The sequence below is a fragment of the Lepidochelys olivacea genome (assembly GCF_965140295.1).
Source record: "Lepidochelys olivacea isolate rLepOli2 genome assembly, chromosome: 1".
Lineage (NCBI taxonomy): Eukaryota > Metazoa > Chordata > Testudines > Cheloniidae > Lepidochelys > Lepidochelys olivacea.
In genome coordinates, this window is record NC_140411.1 from 6,508,380 (window position 1) to 6,530,160 (window position 21,781).

Consider the following 21,781-nt stretch of genomic DNA (forward strand, 5'->3'; position numbering starts at 1 on the left):
TTATTAGTTCTCAACTGGAGTATTGTGTCCAGTTCTGGGTGCCACATTTCAGGAAAGATGTGGACAAAATGGAGAAAGTCCAGAGAAGAGCAACAAAAATGGTTAAAGGTCTAGAAAACATGACCTATGAGGGAAGATTGAAAAAAATGGGTTTGTTTAGTCTGGAGAAGAGAAGACTGAGAGGGGACATAAAAGGTTGTTACAAGGAGGAGGGAGAAAAAAATTTCTTCTTAACCTTTGAGGATAGGACAAGAAGAAATGGGCTTAAATTGCAGCAGGGGCAGTTTAGGTTGGAAATGAGGAAAACATTCCAAACTATCAGAGTGGTTAAGCACTGGATAAATTGCCTAGGGAGGTGGTGGAATCTCCATCACTGGGGATTTTTAAGAGCATGTTGGACACCTATCAGGGATGGTCTAGATAATATTTAGTCCTGCCTTTAGCGCAGGGGACAGGAGTAGATGATCTCTTGAGGTCCCTTCCAGTTTTATGATTCTATGATCGCTATAAGGCAGGTTTTCTAATCTTTTACTAATTCTTGTGACTCTTCTCTGACCCCTCTTCAGTGTATCAACATTCACCTTTAATCATGGAGACCAGAACTGGACAGAGGATTTCTGCAGCAGTCGCACCATTGCCAAATACAGAGGTAAAATAACTTCTCTATCTCTCCTTGAGATTCCCCTGGTTATCATCCCAAAATCACATTGCCTCTTTCGGACACCTGGTTACACTGGGAGCTCATGTTTAACTAATTATGCCTTCACACCCTCTAATTTGTTCAGTTATTGTGCTTTCCACAATATTCTCCCGTTGCGTAAGCATCACCTACATTCTTTGTTCCTAGATGTAGATCTCTACATAGCTATGTTAGAACACATATTGTTTGCTTCCACCCACTTTACCAACCAATCTAGATTGATCTGAACTAGTGACCTGTCCTCTTCATTATTTATGATCCCCCAATTTTTGTCATCTGCAAACTTCATCGATATTCAGGTATGAGCAGGACTAGCTGGTTGCTGACACTTGTCAGCAACAGGGCTGCGTTGCTGACACTTGTTTCTGCTTACACTTGTCAGTTAACACCTATAACTTATGTCTCCGAGAAGTCTGGGTGCTTGCAAGAAAGTGTCTCACCAAACGAAACAAGCGAAGTAACAGCGGTGCAGGCCTGTAGCCCTAAATACAAGACCCTGTGACCTTCGTGCCCATTCTGTTGAGCACAAAGTCATAGCCTAGCATGATAATTTGTGTTTCCATGGGGGAAACCTGGCTCCTTTTGAACATAGGAATTGCATCATGGATCAGATCGACGGTCCATCTAGTCCAGTGTCCTCTCTCTCTCAGGTGCTGCAGAAGAAGGTGTAAGAAACCCAGCAGTGGGTGGATACAGAGGATGACCTGACGATCATGAGGGTGTCACCCTAATGCTTAACAGCTAGAGATTTTCTTGTGCCTTGAAATCCGTGGGTATATAGCAGGGGTGGCCAACATGAGCCTGAGAAGGACCCCAAATTTACCAATGTACATTGCCAAAGAGCCACAATAATATGTCAGCAGCTCCCCCAACAGCTCCCCCATCCTGCTCCCAGTGCCTTCTGGCCACTGGCAGCCCTGCCAATGAGTGCCTCCCTCTCCCTTCTGATCAGCTGTTTTGTGGTGTGCAGGAGGCTCTGGGGGGGGGAGGAGCGTGGGCACGGCAGGCTCAGGGGAGGGGGCAGGAAGGGGTGGAGTGGGGGCAGGGCCTGTGGCAGAGCCTGGGGGTGAGCAGTGAGCACCCCTGGTACATTGGAAAGTTGGTGCCTGCAGCTCCAGCCCGGAGTTGGTGCCTAGACAAGGAGCCGCATCTTAACTTCTGAAAAACCTCATGTGGCTTTGAAGCCACAGGTTGGCCACCCCTGGTGTATAGGCTTTCTAAAATATTTATTTAGCTGTAACTGTTGTGTCAAGGTTCCTTCCCCACTCTGAACTCTAGGGTACAGATGTGGGGACCTGCATGAAAGACCCCCTAAGCTTATTCTTACCAGCTTAGGTTAAAACTTCCCCAAGGCACAGATTTCTTTCTTGCCTTGGGAACCAGCTTAGGTTAAAAACCTGATACTCTGCCACCACCAAGTGATTTAGACAAAGAACAGGGAAAGGACCACCTGGAGATGTCTTCCCCCACAATATCCCGCCAAGCCCTACACCCCCTTTGCTGGGGAAGGCTTGATGATAATATCCTCACCAATTGGTAGAGGTGAACACAGACCCAAACCCTTGGATCTTAAGAACAATGAAAAATCAATTAGGTTCGTAAAAGCAGAATTTTATTTAAAGAAAAGGTAAAAGAATCACCTCTGTAAAATCAGGATGGTAAATACCTTACAGGGTAATCAGATTCAAAACATAGAGAATCCCTCTAGGCTAAACCTTAAGTTACAAAAAGACACAAAAACAGGAATATCCATTCCCTCCAGCACAGCAAAATACTGAAATTCCTGAGCAGGCTCCCATTCTGTGCCAACCGCATTATCACCCACACGTACTGCGAGCACATGGCTGTGGCAAAGATGTCATGTGGGGACATCACAGTGAACAGGATTTACGGCTTGGTGATACCATTTGTAGTCAACGGGTTAGATTTGATGCTCATTGCCCTCTCCTATGGTCTGATCATCAGGGCTGTCCTCAGAATCTCCTCCAAGAAAGCCCACCAGAAAGCCCTCAACACCTGTACAGCACACATCTGTGTGATGATGATGTCTTATACTCCCTTCTTTTTCTCCTCTGTGACACACCGGTTTGGTCAGGGCATTGTTCTCCACATTCACATCATCATGGCTAACCTCTATTTCCTCCTCCCCACCACACTCAACCCCATCATTTATGGGGCCAAAACCAAAGAGCTTTGCGAGAAAGTGGGCAAATACAGCTCTAGAATATGTTCGCTTGGAGGCCACTGACTTTAAACCTGTGTGATGAGAGGGGGAAAGGATACTTCCTCGTCAATCAAGGGCACTCTATCCCAGTTTGTCTGAGCTTATCATTGTAGAAGTTCAGAGTCTGAGAAGCACCTCATACCTAACATCTTATCACTCCATCACTAAGGACTGCTCTCTCCGTTTCTGAGTTCCCTCTTTCTGACCATCACCCGATCTCTTTCAGCGTCCCTTATCCTCCCCCACCTCCGCACACCCTATCACTCGGCCTTTCAGTGACATCCAGACCACTAGAGGATACTGCATCTTTCTGATGCAAAGTGGCTTTCCATTAGACCCTGTGTGAACAGACTTCTTGATCAGTTTGACAAGCTACACTTTCTGATAGACAAAGAAAGCAGTTACAATACTGAACTTCTTTATCATATGTACAATGATCCAGTGAGCAAAATTTGCCTTATTTTCCTATGTCCAATTCTTCAGGAAGCCTGGAGGATAAACCAAATGTTTCCATTGGAAAGTTCTAATACAGGAAAGGTGCTGCAAGAATTAAGGACGTTCTACTAGAGATTATTGGTGAGAGTTGTGAATCTGTGCTTTTGAGAACTGCACTGTTACCCTGGATTTCAGGGATGTGTACCCCAGAATATGATCAAGCCAATTGCAACCATAAGATGTGTACTCAGCCGCTATGAATTAATAAAATAGAACATTACATTCTTTTGAGTTAATTTTAAAGCAGGGTTTTAGATGCAAGGTCAAAATCTAGCTGTCAGTTTCTGCTAATCAGAATGGGAGGACTGGACATATAAGACAAGTAAATAAGTGAGAAATGAAGTTTATTGAAAGTTAGGTAAAGTGATGCTTGAGTAGGGGTCACTATGACCTATGTGTTTTGTAGAAGTTATAAAAAATTAGCCAATACAGTGTACTTTGGAGCAGTCCTCTGAAGCCATCTTGAGAGACATTTTTCCTGACACCCTTCCTCTCTGTCTGGTGAGCAACTGGCCATTGCAAACCTTTTGTCATTTACTAAATATCATTCCATGTTATCATAACATGTTCCATGTTATATGTTAGGTAAATATGTGGGATGTTCTAAACCTATTCCTTATGTGTCTGTGTGGTTAAATCTAATAAAAACCTTAGTTTTAGACAAGTGCATGCTTGCATTTAATCCTTGATCAGACAGAACTTCTGAGTTCCCATTGCTTTATTTCTGACACTGCCTGGCGTGAAATAGTTAAGTTGCCCGTTCTGGGGGTTCTGAACAACTTGGGAATGGAGTGCTGTGTTAAACTGCAACATCGCCTTGGAGTCCAATAACTTACTGCTTTGCGCATGTAACCCTTCTGCCAGGCCAAGTTGATAGCAGCAAGGGCCGGGTTCAATACACAGGGGTTCCCTCTCATTAAAGCAAATGCAAAACTGGCTCGAGCCCCCACCCAGTGACCTGGGAAAATCTTACACACCCCCTGGGCGCCTCAAGGAGGCAATACTTCCCCTCTCGCAAGCACAGAGTCTTGGTGTAGTAGAGAATCTTTAATAACATGAGGCAAACAACATCAGCATTAAATTGGGGAAACACCACAACTAGTGTTCATTAACCAAACCATGAACACTGACCCACCCCAGAAAATTTGGGCCACCTCCTTTCCCTCAGGCTCTTGAGTCCCAGAACCCAAACGTCTCTTGAGTCCAGCAATCCACTAATCGCCCAAAGTCCAAAAAAAGTCCAGCCCCGGAGTTCAAAAGTTCACCTGCAGAGTGTTACTCCCCAATCTGGCTAAAATGTGCCTGGGTGTGGGGGAAAGAGGTAAGGGGCACCTTACGTGTCCTGAAGCTGACTGCCCCACAGGGCTCTGCTCCGCTCCACCACGACCGGCTCCGCTCTGCACAGCTCACCGTCTCACGACCGGCTCCGCTCAGCTCGCCGTCTCACGAACACACCGCTGTCTCACGACCGGCTCCGGACAGCTCGCCGTCTCACGAACACACCGCTGTCTCACGACCGGCTCCGCTCAGCTCGCCGTCTCACGAACACACTGCTGTCTCACGACCGGCTCCACTGCACACTAGAACTTCCAGCTCCCCCCTACTTGACACAGTGCTCAGTGATTTCAGCTCTCAGTGATTTCAGCTCATAGTAGTGGGAGCCTTAGTGCTGGTGCACTATAAGGCTGAAGTGAATTCAGCACAATACCTGTAACAAAACTCTTAATAGACCCAAAATTAGCTCTGACATTCCACAGTGGAGAGAGACAGAGGTGCAATTGGTGCTTCAGGCCCTCACAAAAGGGGCCTACACCACCAGGCACTAATACCTGTCTCAAGTCTCTCTCAATTCACAGAGTTTTGGAACCCATGTCCCTTGCCTAGTGAGTGCTACTCAGTTGATGGTGAGTCCTCCATCATAACAAAAAGGCCAAGTACAGTTCCAAGCACAGTTCCCATAATCAGGGTACTAACAATTTATTCTTCCCGCCCCAATAACAGAGACACTGGGGATCCCACAACAGCCAAAGTGACGATTTGGGCAGTTATGGCCTCATTCTAGGCAGGGTGGGTGTGCCTATGCAAATGAGATCAGCCCCTGAAGTTCTTTTCCACAACTTGCCACACCTCACCACCAGATGTCAGGGTGGAGCCCACCCTGTCTCTGCTTACATCCTCCCCCCAGCCGAGAATTTGGCGTCCCGACAAATCATACTCCCTTTATACCAACTCATTGATTTCCTCCAAAAGGCCTCAGAAAGCCCACTTTGGCTTCCACAATCCTGTGTGCTAAATGTATTGGCTCCTCACTAGTCACCCCAGGTGCATCATAAGTTAACCGTTTTACTGGTCTTATCACCCTGTCTCGTCTATTGAGAATCTCTGTTGCTGAGGTAAGGGGAACGTCCTCTTGATTGATGGATGGAGAGGCTTCCTTTGAGGGTCTCTTGGCTACTGGCGTAGGCCCCTGCACTCCTAGTTCTAACGCGGGAGGGTCCAAGGTGCCCAGGACATCCTCTACCTGAGTGTCTCCACTGGCCAATAACCTGTGTGTGTCATCACACGGGGGTCTCATCAGCGGCACAGGGGTGTCAGAAAGGGGCCTAAATAATTCCGCCATAGGGTTTAGGGTGGAAAAGGGAGAACTCTCATTCGGTTCAGCTGGTCGAGACTGAAATCTTGTCTCCATCCCAGGATACACCAGGGTTGTGTCTTCCTCCTCAGACTCACTCTCAGATGTGCAGAATAGGGGTAAGTTAGCTGCAGGAGGCTCACTGTCTGTGTTGGATGGCAGCTTTGGTCTAGCACTTCTGTTCTGCCCGGCTGCCCTGTCATGGCCCATCTCATAAGGGGTGCTTACCAATTCCCCCACAGGGAGCAAAAGGTTTCTATGCACCGTCTTTATTTGCCCTGGACTGTCTTCAGGTTTGATCTTGTAGACCGGCAGATCTCCCAGCTTTTCCATCACCAGGTAAGGTATTGCCTTCCATCTGTCAGCTATCTTGTGTTTGCCAGCGATACCCAAATTTCGCAGCAGGACTCTGTCCCCCGGCTGGAGCTCCTGCGAACGCACTCTAGCATCATATCGATGTTTGTTGCGGTCTGCGTTCTTCCGAGCCGCAGCGGTAGCCAAGCGATAAGCATCCTGCAGCCTCTCTCTTAGTCGGGATACGTATTGCTGATGAGTTTCATAGCTATCTCCATCCTCTGATACACCAAAGCACAAGTCTATGGGTAATCTTGGTTCTCGCCCAAACATCAAAAGATATGGGGTGACTCCCGTAGCATCGTTCTTTGTGGCATTGTAGGCATGCACCAGAAATGCGACATGCTGGCTCCAGGTTGCCTTCTGCTCTGGTCGCAAAGTTCCCAACATATCTAATAGGGTTCGGTTGAACCTCTCTGGCTGGGGGTCACCTTGGGGGTGATAAGGCGTTGTCCTAGACTTTTTAATTCCTGCTATCTTCAGCACCTCCTTCAGAAGGTGACTCTCAAAATCCCGCCCCTGATCAGAGTGTATCCGAGCCGGGAATCCATAGACTGAGAAATATTTGTCCCACAATACTCGAGCGACGGTGGTGGCCCTCTGATCACGTGTGGGATATGCCTGTGCATACCGTGTAAAATGGTCAGTCACTACTAGAATGTTCCCAACATTCCTCTTGTCTACCTCTACAGACAAGAAATCAATGCATACCAACTCCAAAGGTTTGTTGCTGGTGATGTTCTTCAGATATGCAGCCCTCGTGGGCAGAGTTTTCCTTTGAACACATCGAGCACAAGTCTCACATTTCCTGCGAACATCTTCAGCCATTCGGGGCCAATAGAACCTACTACGAATAAGTTCCAGAGTCCTCTCCATCCCTAAATGCCCAAAGTCATCATGCAGGGCCCTCATGGCCAGGGCTCTGTACCTTTTTGGCAGTACTAGTTGTGCTCGTTGCTTTTGTAAAGAGTCGGTGGTCATTCGGTGTAGCACTCCCTGAATCAGTTTTAATTTGGTCCATTCTCTCAATAGTAGTTTACCCTCCGGGTTAGGTGGGACAACTGCAGCTGGGCTTCGCCCCTCCCTTTTGGCAAGTAGTGTATCACGAATGTCAATATCTTGCCGCTGGGCTTCTTGCCAGTCAGCCGCATTGAGCATGGGCAAAGGAGATTGGTCCAATGCAATATAGTTCACTGAGGCAGAAGGCATGCATTCAGGGGGCAGGCCCAAAGCTTCTGCAATACATCCCTGAAGGCTCTCACAGGCCTCTGGCTCTCGACGACTCACACTGCAAATAGCTCTCACTCCATCTGTAGGTATCACAGCAACTTCTGGAGCCTGCGGACGCCTGGACAATGCATCTGCATCTACATTGCTTCTCCCTGATCGGTACTGAATGCTAAACTCATAGCTAGCCAAGGCGGCCACCCATCTCTGCCCTGTAGCATCCAGCTTAGCACTTGTTAACACATAGGTCAGTGGATTGTTGTCTGTCCACACCTGGAACTGAGCACCATACAAGTAGTCTCGAAATTTCTCAGTGATGGCCCATTTCAAGGCCAAGAATTCCAGCTTGTGGGTGGGATAACGAGTTTCACTATCAGACAATCCTCGGCTGGCAAAGGCTACAGGTTTATGTTTGCCTTCCACTTCCTGGTACAGGACTGCTCCCAGACCCTCCAAACTGGCATCAGTATGCAGGATAAATGGTTTGCTTGGGTCAGCAAAAACTAGGACTGGAGCATGAGTTAGGCAAGTAATGATTTCTCGAAAAGCCCTTTCACATCTCTCATCCCACCGTGGCCCAAATGGTGCAAAGGGGCCATAGTTTCTCTGCACAGGAGGCTTTGGGAACCTCCCCTTATTCCTGGTCTTAGATTTGTTCTTGCTGGACTGATGTCCCCTGGTAAGATCATTCAGAGGCTTTACAATCGTAGCATAGTTTTTCACAAACCTGCGGTAGTAGCCACTAAATCCAAGAAAGGTCTTGAGTTCTCTATAGTTACTTGGACGTGGCCATGTAGTGAGTGCTTCTATTTTATCAGGATCAGTACTCACACCCTCTTGGGATACGATGTGACCCACATACTTCACTGAGGTTCTGCAGAACTGGCATTTGTCAATTGAAAGCTTCAGACCATAATCCTCCAACCTATCAAGCACTTTAAGAAGTCTTTCTTCATGCTCCTCTAAGGTTCTTCCAAACACAATCAGGTCATCCAAATAAACTAACACTTGCAGTAAATTCATGTCTCCCACAACTCTCTCCATGAGACGTTGAAAGGTGGCAGGTGCTCCAGAAATCCCTTGGGGCATGCGTTCGAACTGATAAAACCCTAATGGGCAGATGAAGGCGGTCTTCTCCTTATCTTCTTCTCCCAGAGGGATCTGGTAGTACCCACTTCGAAGATCCAACACAGAGAACCACTGGCTTCCCAGCAGACAGTCTAAGGCATCTTGCACTCGAGGCATAGTGTACTGGTCGACCACAGTACGGCTGTTTAGGGTGCGGTAGTCAATACACATCCGGATTTTCCCATTCTTTTTACGGACTACCACAATGGGCGAGGCGTATGGGCTGCGGGACTCTGTAATGATGCCATTCGCAGCCAGCTCCTGAAGATGATGTCGCACATCTTCCATCTCAGAGAGAGCAATCTTCCTAGATCTCTCCCTAAAAGGTCGAGAGTCATGTAGTCTGATATTGTGTTCTACTCCTTTTGCACATCCCACATCCCACTCATGCAGTGAGAACACCTTGGATCTTTCACAAAGTTTCTTCCTCAGGCGATCTTTCCACTCCTCGGACACTGGTGAATCTCCAAAGTCAAACTTTGCTGGGTCTATCGTCGGAACTTGCGTTTCACACTGGGGGGTTACAATTGACTCAGGCTCAAAGAGGTCTGCTATCTTTTGTCCTCGCCTCACAAAAATATCACGACTTGTCCCATTAGCAATCAGTATAGTCACCTCTTCCTGGGCTTCAGCAGGTAGGGTTATGACTCCACTAAGAACCAGCACTCCTTCAGGGAGCCCTCCCTCAGTTGGCTGCTCCACCACTGCTAATGTTCTCTTATTGCCTTTCAGGCAGGTACTCATGACAATCACCTCCTTTTCTGTCATTGCAGACACCACTAAGGGGACCGGGCCTGCGTACCTCAGTGCTCCCACCGGCAAATCAGGCATCACTCTTTTTGCGTCCTCAATTTTTCTGTAGGCTGCAGCACAATGTGTGTGTATCACCAAGGTATTCAGGTATTGGTCCCCTGCTCGCTGTCTGCAGTAATCTGCAAGTACCTTAAAGAGGCTGGAGTTGGTCCCTATCAGCACGGACACATCAGAGACACCTTTAGGGTCAGGGCATATTAAAGCTGCAGTGTCCACCTCCTGTCTTACCCCAGCGATCTCTTCTGGGAATTCCAGGTGTACAATGACATACCCCTGATACGGGTATTCATCCATGCTGAGACCACACAGGCCAAGCCCTGTCAAGGGCTGTATAGGCAGATGCATAAGCATCTGCTGGTAGAAAGACTGGAATATGATAGTCACTTGGGATCCCGTGTCAAGCACTGCTCTACATTCTGTCCCTTCAACCTTTACAGTGACCTCAGCTCGAGGTCCTATCAATCCTGGTGGGATTCGGGTGGCATGGTTCTTCGCAGGGGAGCCTCCAAACCCTGCAGGCCTAGGCGGCTCCCTTCCCAGGCCCTGGGGCCGTTTCCCGACTTTCCCCAGGTGGTCCTCAGCTTTTGGTATACTAGCGGGGGATTCTCTGCATTCTGACACCTGGCAGCAATGTGCCCATCCTGGCCACACCGGTAGCAGAAGAAGGATTGCCCTTTCCCGTGTTGCCGGGGTGGGGCAGAGGTTCTAAATGTAGTCTTCTGGACCGTGGTAACAGGGGGTTCCTTGTACGCTGAAGTCTTTGCTGAATCGATGGTATTCTCTAGTTCAGCCACTTTCTGTGTCAGGACCTGCACTCGTTGGGTAAGTTCCTCTTGAGGATTCACCATCAGCGCCTTGGGCGCTCGTATGGATGTTGTGGCAGTTGCCTGGGGTGGCTGAACCTCCCAAACCTCACCAGCTGCCTGCCTCTCTTCCTCCTCTCGGACCTCTTTTATCAGTCGAGAGTAACCCGGTGGATTGTCTTGGCGCTCCCTTAATCGAAGGTGGAGAAGGATTGGGTTCTGATATTGAATTCCCCTCACAATCTGAGCCAATCTAGTCCGGTCCATTTGCTCAACCGCTACTGCTCCCCTCATGATGGCTCTCTGTAATAATTTCTCCAACCTCTGTATGTAGGCAGAAACTTTCTCTCCCTTTTGTTGCCTGGCATTGAGGAACTTGCAATAAACATCCTCTGAGCCCTCGGTTCTCCCGAAGGCATGATCAAGGGCCTCTAGGCAGTCCTTTACCTTGACCCCAGGGTTACTGAGCTTCAGGGTGCGAATCACATCTAGGGCTGGCCCCCTGAGGCACTCTACTAGTCGCCTTCTCTTTTCAGCATCAGGTACTGCCCACTCCTGCAGCATTTCAGTGGTGTGTTCCAGCCAGGGTTCAAATGCTTCCTCCCCGGGTATTGGGGTGGGACCCCCAGAAAACAGCCTCAGTTTACGATAGGGGCTTGACTCAGGGTGGGGTGGCACGACCTTCTCTAATGCTTGCCCCAAAGCCTTCACCCACTCATCAGGTGATGGAGCAGCCTCCCGGGTTGGGACTCCTGGGTCAAGGCCCAACAGACCCGGCATATCAGCCAAGGTCTTCCCCTCTCTCCCCAAAAAGGCTGACATTTTCTTTAAAAACTCCACTTCAGATGCAGGAGCCGGTGAGGGCTGGCTCCCAGTAGTTATTACCTTCCACTCACCATCTTCCACTGCTATCGTGCCTGGAACCTGTAGAGGGTCCACAGCCGACGGCAGCTCACACAGTACAGCAAAATCTCCATCCTCCCTCACAAATATGCGCCCACGCATTTTACACTTATTCAGGTACTCAGTGGATGCCCTTAAGGTAGGCTCTATTGAGCCTTCATCGAATGCCTCCGGCACCCCGGTCACCAGGACACAGTTCCTAGGGTTAATATTCATCCCCTTGCACCAATCCTCTAGCAAATGTAGGGCCATTATACAAACTGTAATTTCTTTCCCAAATATAACAGATCAAAACAACAACAACCAGATTCTGGGTTCTCCCAATTTAATGACTCACCTAAGATGTGCTTGCGAGGGGTACTGACCCAGTCTCGATCCCGGACGAGCCCCCACAAATGTAACCCTTCTGCCAGGCCAAGTTGATAGCAGCAAGGGCCGGGTTCAATACACAGGGGTTCCCTCTCATTAAAGCAAATGCAAAACTGGCTCGAGCCCCCACCCAGTGACCTGGGAAAATCTTACACACCCCCTGGGCGCCTCAAGGAGGCAATACTTCCCCTCTCGCAAGCACAGAGTCTTGGTGTAGTAGAGAATCTTTAATAACATGAGGCAAACAACATCAGCATTAAATTGGGGAAACACCACAACTAGTGTTCATTAACCAAACCATGAACACTGACCCACCCCAGAAAATTTGGGCCACCTCCTTTCCCTCAGGCTCTTGAGTCCCAGAACCCAAACGTCTCTTGAGTCCAGCAATCCACTAATCGCCCAAAGTCCAAAAAAAGTCCAGCCCCGGAGTTCAAAAGTTCACCTGCAGAGTGTTACTCCCCAATCTGGCTAAAATGTGCCTGGGTGTGGGGGAAAGAGGTAAGGGGCACCTTACGTGTCCTGAAGCTGACTGCCCCACAGGGCTCTGCTCCGCTCCACCACGACCGGCTCCGCTCTGCACAGCTCACCGTCTCACGACCGGCTCCGCTCAGCTCGCCGTCTCACGAACACACCGCTGTCTCACGACCGGCTCCAGACAGCTCGCCGTCTCACGAACACACCGCTGTCTCACGACCGGCTCCGGACAGCTCGCCGTCTCACGAACACACCGCTGTCTCACGACCGGCTCCGCTCAGCTCGCCGTCTCACGAACACACTGCTGTCTCACGACCGGCTCCACTGCACACTAGAACTTCCAGCTCCCCCCTACTTGACACAGTGCTCAGTGATTTCAGCTCTCAGTGATTTCAGCTCATAGTAGTGGGAGCCTTAGTGCTGGTGCACTATAAGGCTGAAGTGAATTCAGCACAATACCTGTAACAAAACTCTTAATAGACCCAAAATTAGCTCTGACATTCCACAGTGGAGAGAGACAGAGGTGCAATTGGTGCTTCAGGCCCTCACAAAAGGGGCCTACACCACCAGGCACTAATACCTGTCTCAAGTCTCTCTCAATTCACAGAGTTTTGGAACCCATGTCCCTTGCCTAGTGAGTGCTACTCAGTTGATGGTGAGTCCTCCATCATAACAAAAAGGCCAAGTACAGTTCCAAGCACAGTTCCCATAATCAGGGTACTAACAATTTATTCTTCCCGCCCCAATAACAGAGACACTGGGGATCCCACAACAGCCAAAGTGACGATTTGGGCAGTTATGGCCTCATTCTAGGCAGGGTGGGTGTGCCTATGCAAATGAGATCAGCCCCTGAAGTTCTTTTCCACAACTTGCCACACCTCACCACCAGATGTCAGGGTGGAGCCCACCCTGTCTCTGCTTACATGCAGTCAATTTTAGAGTTGCTTTCAACTGGAAATTTTAAAATACAAACTAACCATTCCCTGTGTCCAAGATGTCAAAAGTAGGTGTCCATCTTGGAATTTGTGAAACAGATGAAACAGAGATTGCCACCAAATGTCCAGGTGATTGAATCGCTTGCAGTACTAAGTCCTTCACGACCTAGATTGGCTGATATCTCATTTTTCCCATAGTTTTGTGGAGACTTTGACCAATTAGAGTAGCAGTGTAGAGGTTTGCCTATGGTTCACTGGCCTCATACTCAGAACAACTAAGTAGAGAAGATTTGGGTTAATGGTCTAAAACACAGGGATGATACTGGGGGACAAAGGCTATAGTGAACTTGGCTTGTTTAATCGTTCATTGCTGTTGATACCTTTTTAGCAGTGCTAAATATGAAATACTGATTTCTCAGATGAACTAGATAAAAACAAAACTGAGCAACAAGATGCAAGAGGAACTTTTATAAAATATTCTTGTTAGGGCATATATGCAACTACACAAAATCTGTTGTGAACAGTTTGCACTGTTAGGGGGCTTATTCCTTCACCCACTTACTTCCCTGGTCCTTCTTGCATGAACAGAGAACAACAATACCCAAAGTCCAAAGATGAAAACAATTCAATGTTGACTGGGGTGAACTTCCAGCAAGCATGATTCCAGTTTCCTTCCTTAGTGTCCCCCTTCCCAGCTCTGACACCACCGAGCCTTACCTGTGTCCCTGTTCCCATTCCCCCCCTTAGCAAAACATGATTCCAATTTCCCCACCCCCATTCCCTGTTCCCATTCCCCCCCTTACTTCCTGATTGACTGCAGACTATATAGTAAAACTTGAGTTCTGCTTAGCTATACCTTAACCAATCATTTTCCTGAAATTTAACTAACCAATCCTAATATATTGTAACATGATTATGTAACCAATTATATCCCACCACCTTAATTAGTTTACACCAAGCAAAATTAATTATACAGCAGACAGAAACAATCACAGAACCAGACAGAGTTTATACAAGCAAACAATAGGGATATGGGGACTACAATGATAGAACAACACAGAAATGAAGATTTCACATTCCAGCTATTGGTAAGTGAGTTCTTGCCAGACAGGATGCTATCAAACTAAGTTTCCTTTTACATTTTCTAGGCATTTCCCTTTCTCTAGAGGTGATAGGCATTATCAGGACAGGATTGTATTATAACAGCCCAATAGCACCTTCTTTCAATGTGACTAGTTTGGAATGTGAGGAGGTGACCGTTCGCTTCCCAGCTTATGGCTGCCTCTGCTGCTTAGTCAAAGACCTTAGCATAAGCACAGGGCCTCAGACTGTCACAGTAGGAGAAGGCCCTTACACCGGCAGACAGTGATTTTGATTCTGTCTTTTGTACCTCTAGAACTAGCTAAGTGATAAGAATACACCTAAATTCTTAGAGTTTGGCCTTTACAGACAGGCCGGAATATCTATATCGTAACATGCACCAATGAAAGAAATGATTGCACTGGTCACTGCTTACATGTATGACCAACAGCAGAAGCATCCTACTTCTGATGAAGACAGCAAGGATGAAATGTTGCTTTTTAGAGACTAACAGTAACAAACTAATTCAACTTCAAATATGGACATTGACTACCATCACTGAATGCAATTAGAAATAAACAATATAATAATGCTATTGTTGTTTTTGCACTCCATATGTTTTGGGTTCCTTTTGGATTATTTTTAAGATCGTCATTCTCTGGGTTTTTTTTAAACAGCTGCCAACCCTCAGTCGAGATACAAGTACCAGTACTGGGTTCTTGATTTTGAATCTGATTGTCATCTCAAAGTTTTATAGCTAATGTGGGCCAAGTCCTGCTGGGGCTTGTTGCTTTTTTAAAAAAAAATCAAATCTGTACTAGATAGCTAACAAAATTTTCCATTTCTTTCTTGATGTATAGACCAAAGTATTAATTAAAAAAAAAAACAATCTGTTGTTTCAAGAAATAGAGTTTTTAAATGACTTTAGACTCCAAATTCAGGAGAAATCTGGGACCCTTTACAGATGGACTGGAGCCAGAGAAGAAGCTCTGAGTTAAAAGGCAGAGTCGAGTCGGAGGAAGAGCTGGGAAGCTGGAGCAGACCAGAGCCAGGTCGGCACAGACCAGCTGCGCCAATGGGTCCCAAGGCTAAGCTACAGTGTGGAGAGGCAGGGCCTGAGCGAGGACAGTGGATGCCAGCCGTGTTACAAGTAACCCGGCAGCCAAGCAAAATGAGCAGCTGGGGACAGCCAGGTGGGGACATCTGCAAACGGCCCAGCACAGGGTGACGTCACTAGATAAGAGGGCATTGAAGGCTGGACTCAGAAGGTGGGATGTGAATCTGCTGGGAGGACAGATGCTGGGGAGAAAGGTCCTGCCACCTAGAGCCTGAGGGAGTGTGGCCACCGCCAGAGCAGGTTCCTTACCTGCAGTATCACGACAGAGCAGCCAGAGCCTGAGCACTAGGCCAGGGACATGTGAGGAACAAATTGAGAACGTTTCTCACATCCCAGAGATGGCTGTTGGTGGTGTTTCCGATGCCCACAGAACGGGGTTCCTTTTTTCCTCAAACATTTCCCATTTTTTTTCCTTTTTTTACAGCTGCTGTTTAATAAATTATATTTGGTTTGAACTTAATGTAGTGATCAGTGGGATAGAGAACGGTCTGGTGTGAAGAGAGGACCCAGAAGTGGGGACACCCTATCCCCTGTCCTAGGGAAAACTCAAAACCCCCCACGATGACACTGGGGGTTCAGCCTCCCAGGAATGCTGGGTCCAGCTGTGTCACCATTACGTGGACTCTGAAAGCACAGACAAAGGAGGACGGGGAGCTGCAGGGCAGAACGGAGGGACTGAGAGGGCAGGATGAAGGCTCTGGGGCCTGGAGTGTGGAAACAGGTGACAGGGCGAGGAGGGGATTGGGGAGAGAGGATTACTGGCAAGGAGAAGGGCCTGCATAATGAGTTCATGGTTGGAGCGGGGCTTGATGGAGTAGGGAGGAGAGTGGATGGACGTGGTGTTGGCTTTGGCTGTTCCTAGGAGGATGTATGTTGTGGCTGCAGAATATCCCTGGGGGCTGTGGGAGATTCCCTGGAACCGTAGGGAGATCTGGCTGCTTTGTTTAAGTTGCACAATAAAATAAATTGTTTCAAATCCAGGTAATGGAAAGACTACAAGTTCACTCGCCCATGTGCCGAACAGTACATCCTTGGTGGTGTCCATCCACAATAGTATGTGTGGAATTTTGGTTCCTTATAGCACAGGCATCTCCAGGTCGGTCAAGCTGGCACCTTTCACAAGAACTAACGTCTCTTTGAGAAAAAAATATCAGGGTCAAATCCTGACCGAAAGCAAGTCAGTACTAGTCCCCTGACTCATGCATTACACCATTTACCCCAGCTCTGAGATGGGCGATTGCTGAATGTTGCGAAACATCTTGTGAATTGGGTTACCCCTAAATCCGGGACACTGTACCAGTTGCTGCAGAAAGACTTCAAATCATTCACCTTTTAAGTCTTTTCCATTTGTGCTGGTCGAGCTAAAACGTGTAACAATGTGTTCAACGGTGATTCCCAATTGATTATCTGTCCTCCAGAGCTTTTACCCACTGGGTTATAAACATTGCTGCACTGTGTGCCTGACAGAGAGAGGGAATGCTGCTGCCCAGGCTGTTCAGGCTCTGCTTCCTCAGGAGTCAAGGATGAACACTCTCCAGCTGCTACTTTCGTGGCTTTGGTAAGTGCGCTGATCACACTGGAGTTATTTCACGGACAGGGACAGGCAGTCTCAACTGCTTGAAACGTTTAATCTGTAACCAATGAGACCTGCACATTCTTATGATCAGCATCGTTATTCGTTGTTGTATATAGGACCCAAACTCCTCGGAAGACAGGTCCCTCCCTTGTGGTGCTTGCAATCTGTTGTCCCAGATGGTGCAAACATTACCCATGTAGCGCAGAATTTTCCATGAGTGAAGAACCCAAATCCCAGTGAAAGCCAGCTTGTGTCTTTAACTCCCTGTGGCACCTTCTCGTAAGTACCATTGACTTGCCTGGGTCTGTGTATGGTAAGAAGGAGCCACAGCATGGCCATACCGCATCCCAGCTGTGGTCTATCTAGACCCATAACCTGACTGACAGTCACTAGCACCAGACACTAAACAGGAAGGGGTGCAATTAACCCTGGAGTGGCAAATACTGAATAATCTGACCATAGTTTCTAGCCAATGGGAGAGTGTGTGTAACCCCTGAAAGGGTGACTTGCACTGCCTGCATTTGCTGCAGCTTCTGGAGGCCAGGTGCTTGTTTGGCATATAACACCCCCTAGAGTGTCTGCTCGGATACCATAAGTGGGAAAATGGAGCTGTTTGTCTTTGCTCCAACAAAATTTAATTTCAATGAGGGTTTTGCTGGGTAAGGGTCTGTTGGACCCCTTGATGTCCCTCGGAGTCATGCATAGAACTGAGGATAGGGGTTTTCACAGTAAACTTTGCACATGGCAACACTTGCGGTTGAGGAAATTCTGGCTCTCTCCACAGGGGTGGATCTCACCCAGTGTGAGCAAAGGAGGCATCTAGAATGAAGATAGGACAGAGCTAACATTCACAGAGTTCAGAGGCTCCTTTTCTTTTCGGCCCCTTCCCCTCCAATAATAACATCATGTACAATAGCGAGGGCATCCTTATTTAGAGCTAAAACACAGCAGAGCTGGATTGTGTTCCCTGTTCCACCACAGCCTCCTTGTGTGGCTTTGGACAAGTCCCTGTCAGTCATCACTGAGTAGTTTCTATGAACGCTTCTCAGCCCATGGACCATTCACAATACACATCATTGTTCTCCTCTCACAGGATTGTTAAATAGCTAAACCATTTAGTATTTTATCATGGACCAAAGCTAAAAAGTTGAAATCTGGATCCAGACTGAAATCTTCTCCCAGAACGTACGAGTGTTCTGATCCAATGTTTTGGTTCAGGTCCACTCTGCTTTTCTTTTGTTTCCTTTAATAATGAGTTCATACAAGTCTTCATATGCCAAGCTCCACCTAAGGGAGAGGGTGTGGTCTAGTCTAGTGAAGGGGCACTCAGCTGAGAGCCGGGAGACCTGAGTTCCGTCACTGATCTCCTGAGTGACCTTGAACAAGTTGCTTGCCTGTTTTGTGCTTCAGTTTCCCCCTCAGTTAAATGAGGATCTACATCCTCCTTCTGATTAGCGTCAAAGGTCTTTGAATTAGACCCATTGATTCTTGTGCTCTTTTGTAAATCACTTTGAGATTTATAAATGCAAAGCTCTATATAAGAACAGGATATTGTTCGTAATGGGATTTTATAACTGATCTGGGGATGTGTGAGTACCACCAGGGTTTTTAATCAAGGTACTGACTCCAACCTGTCTGAAGAGCAGGGTAGGATGGGCCATATTTTCTCTCATGGTGTCACATATTTTTAATCATGTTGTTATTTATTGTAGGGGATGGGGTTTAATAAACTGACCAGAACCTCCCCAGTGCATCATGCCAACCTGCAATGAAACCAGCATCAGTCCTGCAAGATTCCTCCTGGCAGGCATTCCAGGGCTGGAAGCTGATGGTCCTTTGATCTCCATCCCTTTCTGTTCCATGTACCTCATTGCAATTTTAGGAAACAGTCTGATTCTGTTTGTGATCAAGACACAACAGAATCTCCATCAGCCCATGTACTTGTTCCTTTCTATGCTGTCTGTCACCGACCTTGGCTTGTGTGTTTCCACCTTGCCAACAATGCTCAGTGTCTTCCTGTTTAACACCAGAGAAATTGGCATTGATGTCTGTCTGACCCAAGTTTTCTTTGTTCACACTTTCTCCATCATGGAATCGTCTGTACTCGTAGCCATGGCATTTGACCGCTTTGTTGCAATACGCCACCCGCTGAGATACGTTTCGACTTTAACCAGTGCAAGGATAGGAAATATAGGGCTGGCGATAATAATCAGGGGTATTGGTCTGCATATCCCAGCTGTCATTCTTCTCAACAGGTTGCCTTACAGCAAGATCCAACCTCTCTCTTATTCATATTGTTTGTATCCAGATGTGATGAAGATGGCCTGTGCAGACTCTACACCCAACAGCTTCTATGGTTTGTTTGTTATCCTTTCTTCTCTGGGATTAGACTCAGTGCTCATTGTCTTGTCTTACATTATGATCCTTCAGACTCTATTGAGTATCACATCCCAGCAAGAGCGTCTCAAGGCTCTGAACACCTGTGTCTCCCACATCTGCGTCAGCCTGCTTTTCTACACCCCGCCGATCAGTTTGTCTATGATTCACAGGTTCAAGAAACAGGCTCTCCCTCAGAGTCAAATTCTTCTGTCTTATCTCCACCTCCTCTTCCCCCCGGTGCTCAATCCCATTGTATACAGCATAAAAACCAAAGAGATTCATAAACGGATCATGAAGATCTTTCAAAACTATTCCACTAACAGACTCCAATGGGGGCACTGATATGGTCTGTCTAATCTGTCTCTCTCTGAGCCAGTATGCCCCTCGGTGTCCAAGTGCCTCTGTCACTAAAAGCAACCCTTAAGGACATATTAGAAAAGTATTAAAATTGTAAACAGGGCCGTTCCTCATGGATAGCTGGCAAAGCCATGGTAAATAAACTAGAGTTCTTGAAATATAGGCCTGTATTTTTAGAGAATCAAAAGTAGATACTAATTGTATTTGTCTGGGTTTACCTATATCTTATTACAAGTTCAACAATGTGACCAAATTAGCTTGTAGATGATAAATTCCAGTTCCTGTAAGTCATGTTTCATGACCTATTCTCTTGACTCAGAGGTCAAAAGGGGATATTAACATTAAGATGAAACTTGTGTTGTAATAATATCATTGTCTTTATTTCTCTTTGAAGTTTGTAGTAAACTACCTGGGAACCATTTCAATGGTTAATGGCCTTATGCTAATCAATGTTGCTTGTTATCAGTGTAGACATAGGAAATAGAGATTTATTTCAAAGCAAAAATGCACATTACTTATTCTTCACCCAAGGAAGGCCTGCTGTGATCATTTGGGGACAAGAGGTTAATCAGCTGAAGTTCAGCTATAAAGGGTCTTTTGGGTCTGATCCTTACTATCTCAGAGCTGCTTAAGCATTGTCTGGGGATGTTGAAATTACAAGATGGAGGACTTGTGGATTAGCCCTGCAATTCTCATGGAAGAATTTGAAAACACTCTGCTTATGGACTGCCTATTGGACTATGACTTTTTCCATTAATTCCAGAAGGATTTCTACAAATCGGCAGCCTCACTATTTCTGCTTTGAAACTGACCTGTGAACTTTGTTCATATCTGTATGTATAACAATCTTTTACCACATTTCTTTTTGTTTAAAATAAATCTTAGATTTGTGAATAAGAATTGTCTGAAAGTGTGTATTTGACCTGATGTGTAACGTGTCCTATCTCTTGAGAGCAGTAGAACTAGATTGCTTAAAGAGAACTGTATTTTGGCTTCTTGGGAACCAGGAAGGTATTATAGAAGCTGTTTGGTTACTGTTTTGGTGAATCAATTGTAAGAATAAGACATCTGTTTTGGGGATTGTCTGCCCTATTCCTTGCAGTTTACTCTGATTGAGCATTCGCAGTATAGCCCCTCCAGCGACCATGGTCACAGCCTCCCAAAAGGAAAGCTTGTATTGTTCAGCCCCCAAAATCCCAGTTAGCAGAACTGCAGACCTGTACCCTTAAAGCTTCCCCTTCTTGAATAAAGTATCCTGTTTTGTCTAGGAAATTAGGGTGTTCAGTGGAATACATATAAGGAAGAAGGAGTTTTAAGGGATGAAGACTACGTATATGTGTTCCTAAACTACCTAACAGGTTGACTTGTAAATTCTCTGAAAACTCATTCTGCACTCAGAGAGTAAGTCTTGTCGTGTTGGCTAAGGCTACAGCATATTTCATAGATACAGAAATTGAATCCCTGCTCTAAGAGCAAAAGTTGACTCAACTTTAACTGTGGCTTCACTATTGATACCACCATAAAAAATATAAATTTTCAGCATGTTTACCTTGCTCTTCATAGTAAATAATTGTGGTTATTATTTACTTATTTGTTGAAATCCTTCCTTAATATGCCCTTCATTAATGAAATCTGCATACCATGAAGCCTTCTCTCAATCTGTTCTGCACAGTCTGCCATACTCATCTTCACAGATTCAGAGGCCCTCTCTTGCTCTCTCTCTCTCCCTCTCCTGAGAGTGCTGATTAGTGCCCGTGTCTTTTGCAGTTTGGGTGCCTGTCTCGGAACTAGACCTATCTCCAAGTTCTGGAGGCAGTGGGCCAGGTACCCAGGCCAGTTCCAGCTCCTGTGCAAGAGAGGGGGCATTTTTGTTCCAAAGTCAAATTGGAAACCCTTCAACTTTTCAAGAGAGAGGGCTCCAACTCAAGCACTTCTTCTGATCGCAAGGAGAGTATCTTGTGGGGAGAGAAAGAAAGACAGATGATCTGTGGTGCCCAGCACAGGGAGACGTCACTAGAGAAGAGGGCGTTGAAGGCTGGACTCAGAAGGTGGGATGTGAATCTGCTGGGAGGACAGATGCTGGGGAGAAAGGTCCTGCCACCTAGAGCCTGAGGGAGTGTGCCCACCGCCAGAGCAGGTTCTTTACCTGCAGTATCACCACAGAGCAGCCAGGGCCTGGGCACTGGGCTGGGGATGTGTGAGGAACAAATTG

At 46.9% G+C, this 21,781-nt stretch overlaps 1 protein-coding gene across 1 annotated transcript; it reads left to right on the forward strand.

Moving 5' to 3' along the window:
* Nucleotides 1-18,588: 18,588 nt before the first annotated feature.
* LOC311514528 (olfactory receptor 51G2-like) lies at nucleotides 18,589-19,554 on the forward strand (the record flags this gene model as incomplete). The annotated part of the gene is made up of 1 exon (XM_084617091.1): nucleotides 18,589-19,554. One exon carries the CDS (start codon nucleotides 18,589-18,591, stop codon nucleotides 19,552-19,554), a length of 966 nt encoding a protein of 321 aa, XP_084473217.1.
* Between the last annotated feature and the right edge of the window lie 2,227 nt (nucleotides 19,555-21,781).